The 9,117-nt window shown below is 50.8% G+C and overlaps 1 protein-coding gene across 1 annotated transcript in view; it reads right to left on the reverse strand.

Annotated features, from left to right (window-relative positions):
• Positions 1–258: 258 nt before the first annotated feature.
• The window catches only part of Rpn1 (ribophorin I), a 62,027-nt gene continuing 53,168 nt past the window's right edge, over positions 259–9,117 (reverse strand). Inside the window, exons 4-9 of the mRNA XM_013032307.1 lie at positions 7,284–7,516; positions 4,495–4,594; positions 3,539–3,677; positions 3,239–3,358; positions 1,828–2,073; positions 259–742 (exon numbers count right to left, since the gene is read on the reverse strand). Coding sequence (XP_012887761.1) covers positions 560–742; positions 1,828–2,073; positions 3,239–3,358; positions 3,539–3,677; positions 4,495–4,594; positions 7,284–7,516 — 1,021 coding nt within the window. The 3' untranslated portion in view covers positions 259–559. The remainder of the gene's footprint in view (positions 743–1,827; positions 2,074–3,238; positions 3,359–3,538; positions 3,678–4,494; positions 4,595–7,283; positions 7,517–9,117) is intronic.

Genomic DNA, 9,117 nt, shown 5'->3' on the forward strand with positions numbered 1-9,117 from the left:
CCGGGGACACGAGCGGCCTTGCCTGGGCGGGAGGTGCAGTGCCCTCCCGTGGTGTGTGCCAGTCTCTCCATTCCAACCCGGCTCTGAAACAGTCACCAGGCCAAGCCTCGTGCCACTGGAGTCTGAGCTCCGGCAGACTGGTCTGCGTCTCTCCCAAGCATGCTCTGATGCCCGCCTGGAAGACCCATGTTGGGATGGATCTGCGTTCCGGTATTAACTGCTAAACTTGCGCTGAGGAACAATCCACCACTCAGTGGATGGAAAGTACTAAGAAAGCATTTATTTTCATTTGGTCACACGTGCTTTGAAAATAAAACAAAATGTATACACTCACAAAATAACCAAACATCAAAAGTTAGAAGGACTGCAAGATGAAGAAGGGGGAAAACATGGACTGCTGAAATGCCTTTGTTCAAAACACGGTGGTGTTTGGTGGTGGAGTTCTCTAAGCTCACAACCAGGAAGGCCGGCAGGGCCCGGCCTCTGGGCTGCGGCGCCGCCCCCCTCCACCTACCTACCCTCTGCTCTCGCGTGCAGGCACAGGGCCCTGGACACAGGGCTACAGCGCATCGAGGATGTGGTCGATCTTGGTGACCAGCTCCTGGCGCTTCCCTGAGATGAGCCTCTCGTTCTCGATGTAGGTGTCTTTCTTGAGCTTGCCAGCCACCAGACGCTCGGCCTCCACCGCCGACTTCAGCACCAGCTCCTTGACCTGCACGTCCAGCTTCTGCATTTCACTCACCTGGCCAAGAGAGTGGGGCCACTGAGAACAGGCCTCCCGCCGACTCGCCAGTCACAACAGCAGCCAAGGACAGAGGGGCCGGCCGGCCGGCCGGGAGGGACTCTGAGCGCTGACCTCACGGCCAGCCACGTGCCACCCCTGCCCTCATCTGCAGAAAACTGAGGACTAAGGGCAAGCACCGTGGAAGCACCTGGCATGATGCCCTGGTACCCGGGTGAGGGTGAGCACCTCTGCTCTGCCTGCTAATCCAGGGATTCAGTTAGGCAGTAGACCAATGGCTGGTGTGGGGAACTCATCCCATTACCAACAGTGCATGTGGCAGAGGACTGGAGTGAGCACAGTGCGCAGCCCAGGCCCAGCTCACACACACCCAGGCACGGTCCTCATGTGGAGGCTTTACATACACTAATGCCCAAAGAGGAATAGGACGCGGTCAGGGACTGTGAGGGACAGCTCTGAGCGGGGCTGGAGGTGAGGACACTGGCACCACATGCCAGTCCGTGTGCAAGGCACTTACTCACAGAGCTACTTCCCTGTAGCTTGACCCAGAGGTCAAGTAACATCCCCAAAATCAGAGTTGGAAGCAGAACCTGCATTTGTTTTTTTTGCCAGTGCTAGGGCTTGAACATTGGGCCTGGGTGCTATTCCTGAATTTCTTTTGCTCACAGTGAGTGCTCTATCACTTGAGCCACAGCACCACTTCTGACATCTTCTGAGTAGTTTATTGGAGATAAGAGTCTCATGGACTTTCCTGCCTTGGCTGGCTTTGAACCGCGATCCTCAGATCTCAGCCTCCTGTGTAGCTAGGATTACAGGCGTGAGCCACCGGCGCCCGGCTTGAGTTCTTTTTCCGATGTCGTTTTTACCCTTTAGCTAAGTCTGGTCTTGAACTCTAAATCCTCCCAAGTAACAGGACGGCAGGCAAGGGCACCCACACTCCATAGAGGCCCAGGCAGACTGGAGCCCAGAGGAAGCCCAGCCCCCCACCAGGACCTGGAACTTCCTGTGCCCCGGCGCAGTGCCTCACAAACCATGCCTGAGCAGGCTCACCCGGACTGAGAAGAGGCCACCGTGCAAACACTCACCCTGTCACACAGGTCAGAGCCCTCTGTCTTCAGTCTGGACTGCAGGACTGCGATCTCGCTGGTCACAGCCTTGTGCTCAGTCTCTAGGCTCTTCTTGCCACTGTTGAGGGTGGAGACATCCCGAGACTGTTTGTACCTATTGATGGTCTCGTCAAAGTGACGATAGAGGCCTATCCTCTTGTTGACCAGGGTCAAAACCTGCTCTGTGATGCAAGCCACCTTCATCCTGGCCTCCGCAGCTGGATCCTAGAGGAGGGAAGGGGTGCCATGTCTGACGGTGCTCAAATTTGAGCCCACTGCAGAACGCCTCCCAGGACACCCGGAAGCCCCCATTGTATAACTATCAAACCCATGCTGACAATCAGGATGACGCCCAATGGGCATGACAGGGGACAAACAGATGAAGCAGCCCACAGGGCTCACCAAGCTGAGCCAGGACAGTAACATGAGCGCACACTGAGAACAGATATGGAAAGTGCTGAGAAGAGGCTTCAGCACTAGCTGAAGACTTGAAGGAGGCTTCCTGTTACACGTTCCTTCTTAAAGCCTTCGAGTGGAAGCTGGGAAGGTGGCTCAGTGGTAGTGTGCTTGCCTAGCAAGATGAAGCCCTGGGTTCGATTCCTCAGTACCACATAAGCAGAAAAGGCCAGAAGTGGCCTGAAGCTCAGGGACAGTGCCCAGGCCCTGAGTTCAAGCCCCAGGACTGGCACCAAAAAAAAAAAGTACAAACCAAGCATCTGTGGCTGTGTGTAACAGCTGTTAAGAAGCTAAGACCTGAGGATGGTGGTTCAAAGCTAGCCTAGGTAGGAAAGTCCGTAAGACTCTTATCTCCAACTAATCACCCAAAAGCCAAAAGTTGAGCTATGGCTCAAACGGCAGAGCATCAGCTATGAGTGAAAAAGACAAGGCCCAGGCCTTGAGTTCAAACCCCAGGATGCCACCCCCAAAAAAGTAAGGAAACTGTTACAGATGACTTCCAGTATGTGTATTTAAAGAAAAAAAAAAGTTTAAAGAAATAAAAAGGCATCTGCTTATTCTAGAAATTAAAAAAAAAAATACTATGTCGCATGTGCAGCCCAAGAGGTCTACAGGTATCTGTCAGTAGAGGGGGCTGGCAAGGCGGCCAAGGAAGTGCTCACCCCACCTACCAAGCAGCAGGGGGCTGCGTAGCCACCACCAACCCATCCACACCCACGCTGCCACGCGGGTCTCCAGAACTGAAACCAGACAGGGACTTCACCCAGTGCACTGGAAACCACAGCATCAAGAGAGAACTAGGAAGGCTGAGACCAAACACCAGGCCCTGGCTTTACCCCCAACTCCATACATACAAAGTATCTGCGCGGTAAACGTTCGCAGAGAGGGGAGTGTCTGACAACAGAAGGGGGCTGCTCTCGGCTGTGAAGGTCACCTTGGTAATGGAGAAGTCCAGGCGCACATAGACAATGACGGTGAAGAACAGGATGTAGAAGGCAGCGACCACCAGCAGGGGCTCCTGAAGCATCAGCACCTTGTTGAAGGTGTAGTGGATCTGGGAGAGACGGGGAGACAGGCAGAGTCAGGGCCACAGGGACACCAGGACCTAGGTGCACAGACCCGCCCCCAGCCTGGCTCACTCTTCACCCTGACCCAGTGGCAGCCTAAAGGCAGAGATGGGTCAGTCGGCAGCTGCAGACGCACTGCCTTTTGGCAGAGCGGCACAGCCACGCACCACAATGTCCTGAATGTGCTGTTCCACCAGGTTCTTCTTGTAGGCCACGATCACGGGGCGGCCAAAGGTGTCGAGGTAGGTGTAGTGCAGCTCGTCCGGGGCCCGGCTGATCTCGTAGGGGCTGTCCACTTGGATGTTCCTGGAGACAGAAAGGAAGGACACCCCGTGGCCTCAGACACAACACGCCCACAGAAGCACGGCCTCAGAGCTGGGGCCACGGACAGCGAAGCTCATGCTCCACTCAACACCCTTGCCCTCCAGCCCTGAGGAGAACGCGCCCAGCCCCAGCCCAGGGCCCACCTACACAGAGCCTCAGGAACACCAACACTCCTCACATGAGGGACAGGCTCCTAAGAGCACACCTGCGGCTCTCGTCTGCCTAGGTGCCCGCTGGAGACAAGGGAGGCCCCTGCTGAGCCCAAGATGAAGTGGAGCTCCAGTCGCTGCTCTGTCCACACAGCAAAAGGCACACCTGGCTATCCTAGCCTCAAGAACTTCCTTCTGCTGGACAGAACTCTTTTTACAAGTTTTTAATTAATAAGTTTTTTATTGTGGAAATACCGTACAGAAGGGTTACAATTACATGAGCAAGGTAATGAGTACATTTTTTTTTTTGCTTATGTGGTGCTGAGGAATCGAACCCAGGGCCTCATGCATGCAAGGCAAGCGCTCTACCACTGAGCCACCTTCCCAGCCCAATGAGTACATTTCTCATCAAGCATTATTGCCTCCTCCTCCTGTGTTTCTCCTTACCATCCCATCTCCCTCCCCCCCACTGCACATCCTCCCCTTACCCCCCCCCAAAAGTTTTATAAATAAACCTCATGCCTTCCTTTGAGCTTAGCTTTTCAAGCTTCAGTCAAAGCTTTTGTTAAGTATCTACTCAGACCCATGGAATGCAAGTACTTGAGGACCAGCGGAGACACAGGGACACGAGAAAGGACCGGCATACTCACTTGGCCCCCTCAGGCAAAATGATCTTCACGGTCAGAGAATCTATTACTTGCTCGTCAAACACATGGTCCACAAACCTCATCTTCAGTGCATACTGGTCACCTGAGGAGTCAGGCAGATACAGGCAGCCATGAGAACAGAGAATGGGTCAGCGACTGGATCCAGGCGATGGCGCACACCCATATCCTTGCTTCTCAGGAGGCTGAGACACGAGGATCAGGATTGTGGCTCAAAGCCAACCTGGGCAGGAAAGTCTGACACCCTTATTTCCAATTAACTAGCAAAAGGCTAACAGTGAAAAAATAGCACTCAGGTATTGAGTTCACTCCCTAGTATTGGTATGCATGTGCGCGCGCGCGCACACACACACACACACACAGACAGGATTCTGTGAACTGGAGAACTGTAACAGAATTAAAGGGAAAGATGCTGCATAACACCTATTTGCTCCAACAATGCTCCCACAGCCCAAGCAGGTAAGATGGGGAAAGGAGGATTGTTTTTTATCTGTTGAGTTGTGTGGTAAACCAAATGACTTGACTGAAATGTTAAATTCTGCCATCTGATACCCTCCAGATCCAGATTTCCAACACAGAATTAAATGTAACATACCAACAAAATGTCAACTGTAATACACACATCTTTCATACATGAAATAAACCAGCACAGAAACTGGCCAGCCTCGAAGCAATAATTCCCAATTCTCCTATTACTGTTCTCGTGTGTGTGCGTGTATGCATGTGTGGCATGTGTGTGTGTGTGTGTGTGCGCGCGCGCGCGTGTGTGTGTGTGTGAGACAGAGCTGGGGTTTAAAGAACACAAGGCCTAGCCGAGTGCTGGTAACTCATGCCTGTAATCCTAAGCTCACAGCTCAAAGCCAGCCCGAGCAAGGAAGTCTGTGAGACTACTTACATCCAATAAACTACTAGAAAAAAACTGGAAGTGGTGCTGTGGCTCAAGTGGTAGAGTGCTACTCTTGAGCTGAAGAGCTGAGGGACAGCGCCCAGGCCCAGAGTTCAAGACCCACACAAACAAACAACAACAACAACAAAAACACAAGGCCTGTGCTCCTTAGGCATGTGCTCTACTACTTAAGCCATATTCTAAGACCTTTTTGCCTTTGTTACTTTCCATTTTTCTGACCATGTCTCCAAGACAGCACTGACCGTGACCCCACTTATACTTCCTATGAGCTGGGATGTTATGTAGCCAGCTTTTTCCAGGTTAATCACATTCTCACCTCAACCTTCTGAGTAGTTACTACCAGACCCAGTCTCATAGATGATGGTCTTAAAATACCATTATCCACTAGAAGAAACTATCGTTTCTTGAAAACTAAATTTAAGATCTGGGTCTGGGAAGGTGGTTCAGTGGTAGAGCGCTTGCCTTGCATGCATGAGGCCCTGGGTTCAATTCCTCAGCACCACATAGGCAAAAAGAAAAAAGCCGCAAGTGGCGCTACGGCTCAAGTGGTACAGCGCTAGCCTTGAGCTGAAGAGCTGAGACAGCACCCAGGCCCAGAGTTCAGGCCCCACCATTGCACGGCTCCCCCCCACAAAAAAAGATCTGTAGCCGAAATTATACAATTGAATCAGAAATGTCTTTCCACAAGACATCAAGAAAGAAGAGACTGAGCCAGGCACCAATGGCTTACACCTATAATCCTAGCTACTCAGGAGGCGGAGATCTGAGGATCAGGGTTCAAAGCCAGCCCAGGCAGGAAAGTCCATAAGACTTTTTTTTGTAGGTAGTGGGGCTTGAAGTCTAGGCCTGGGTGCTGTCCCTCAGCTTTTCAGCTCAAGGCTAGTGCTCTACTGCTTGAACCACAGTGCCACTTCCAGTTTACTACTGGTTTTTATTGGAGGTAAGAGTCTCATGGACTTTCCTGCCCGGGCTGGCTTTGAACCTCTTGCCTCAGATCTCAGCCTCCTGAGTAGCTAGGATTACAGGCGTGAGCCACCAGTGCCTGGCTTATTTATTTTCAGTCAGTCATAGGGCTTTTACTCTGGGCCTGGGTGCTGTCCCTCAGCTCTTCAGCTCAAGACAAGTGCTCTATCACTTGAGCCACTTTCTTGCCCAGGCTGGCTTTGAACTATGATCCTCAGATCTCGGCTTCTTAAGTAGCTAGGATTATAGGCATGAGCCACCGGGGCCCAGCAAAACACTGTCTTTTTTGTTGTTCATGGTGGTGGTTGTGGGGCTTGAACTCTGGGCCTGGGTGCTGTCCCTCAGCTCTTCAGCTCAAGGTGAACACTCTACCACTTGAGCCACAGCGCCACTTCCGTCCATAAGACTAATATCTCCAGGTTGTTGTATGGCTCACACCTGTAATCTTAGCCACTCAGGAGGCTGAGATCTGAGGATCACAGTTCAAAGCCAGCCCAGGCAGGAAAGACCATGAGACTCTTATGGCCAATAAACCACTCAGAAAACCTGAAACATGATGTGGCTCAAGCAGCAGAGTGCTTGACTTGCACTGAAGAGCTGAGGGACAGCACCCAAGCCCAGAGTTCAAGCCCGACTGACAAAAAAAGAAACTATTTAAAAATTTAACCAGCTTTCTCTGATAGTAGAGAATTTCCACTAGTGTGTGAACCCATTAGTGTACAGATGCATGACTTTTACAACAGTAAGAGTTGGCTCCTGACCTATTAGCATTCCCAAGAATACAAGAGAATACTACTGACACTGAAGGGCTGGTGTGCTGGGAAAGAGGAAGCCACAAGGGAGGGAGGGGAATGAAAGACAGAAAGCCTCCGCTGTACTATTCTCTCACTGCATACAGACTCACCCAAATTATAGAGATACTCATAGCTTGGGAGGTTGTAGCCAACCATGTAATGTGTCTTCCACCCGCCAAAGAGAGGGAATCGAGGCCGGATCTCCATCTCCACAGAGTCGTCCAAAATGAGAAGGTGGCTGGTGGAAACATTGCCAATCTCATCCCGGTAATAAACGTCCTGGGCAGCAGCAGGCAGGATGGTCTGCAAGGAAGTGGACACGGCTTCAAGAAGCTGCAGGCACCTCCATGGAGTTGGCCTCAGAGGCACAAGACTGCAACATCTTCATTATCCCTTCGTCTAACTTTATTCCTATGGCTTTAAAATTTCTAATAGTCACATCTAACTCAATCAAGAATGCTAAGTAGGGGCTGGGAAGGTGGCTCAGTGGTAGAGTGCTCGCCTTGCATGCCTGAGGCCCTGGGTTCGATCCCTCAGCACCACATACGCAAAAAGAAAAAAGCCGGAAGTGGCGCTGTGGCTCAAATGGTAGAGTGCTAGCCTTGAGCTGAAGAGCTGAGGGACAGCGCCCAGGCCCAGAGTTCAGGCCCCATGACCAACCAAAAAAAAAAAAAAAAAAAGAATGCTAAGTAGACAAGAATCCTCTATATAGTAAATAATTAATCCTTGCAAATGCCCTTGTGAACTAAGTTTAGTAGAGGTAAAAACAATCCTACAAGTGACTATGCAAAAAAAGAACTTAAAGATGGAAGAACTTACATCAAATTACTAGGTAGAATAAGGCTTTCTTTTTTAGTCGTGGCCCCAGACTTACAAAAAAAAATGAAAACAAAAAGATTTCTAATACTTGGTCGTGAGGGAAGGATGAAATACATAACTCTGTTCACACTTTAGCCTTCTACAATAGAGAAGAACATGAAGATACTTAATACTGGGTTAAGAATATAACACAGTTAATCTGACTGACATGCTCAAAGCCTTGGGCTTCATCCCAGTGGGGGGAAAAAAATTTCCTTTTAAGACAAAAAAAAGACACAGAACTATTCAAGTAACTTAATTTTTTTTAAACTGAAAAAGCAAAAATGTTGCCGGGCGCCAGTGGCTCACTCCTGTCATACTAGCTACTCAGGAAGCTGAGATCTGAGGATCACAGTTCAAAGCCAGCCCAGGCAGGAAAGTTCCTGAGACTCTTATCTCCAATAAACCACTAGTAAACCAGAAGTGGCGCTGCGGCTCGAGGTAGAGCGCTCACCTTGAGCTGAAGAGCGCAGGGACAGTGCCTAGGCCCAGAGTTCAAGCCCCACAACCAACAAAAAAAAGTCAACAATACTGTTTGAGTGGTGGTACTATTTTTCCTTTCAAACCCATGGTTTGGGGCTGGGACACATAGCTCAGTGGCAAAGCACTTGCCTAGCAAGTACAACAACCTGGGTTCCATTCCCAGTTCCAAAAAGAAGGGAGAAAAAAAAACCCACAGGGCTGGGAAGGTGGCTCAGTGGTAGAGTGCTTGCCTAACATGCATGAAGCCCTGGATTCAATTCCTCAGTTCCACATACACAGAAAAAGCCAGAAGTGGCGCTGCGGCTCAATTGTAGAGCGCTAGCCTTGAGCAAAAGCTAAGGGACAGGCGCGCCCAGGCCCTGAGCTCAAGCCCAGACCTGGCAGTGAAAAAAGAAGTCCAAACAAAAATTATGGTCAGGGGCTGGGGAGGTGGCTCAGTGGTAGAGTGCTGGCCTCGCATGCCTGAGGCCCTGGGTTCGATTCCTCAGCACCACATAAGCAAAAAGAAAAAAAGCCAGAAGTGGCGCTGTGGCTCAAGTGGTAGAGCGCTAGCCTTGAGTGAAGAGCTGAGGGACAGCACCCAGGCCCAGAGTTCAGGCCCCA

Source organism: Dipodomys ordii, unplaced genomic scaffold (assembly GCF_000151885.1).
Source record: "Dipodomys ordii isolate 6190 unplaced genomic scaffold, Dord_2.0 Scaffold153, whole genome shotgun sequence".
Classification (NCBI taxonomy): Eukaryota; Metazoa; Chordata; class Mammalia; order Rodentia; family Heteromyidae; genus Dipodomys; species Dipodomys ordii.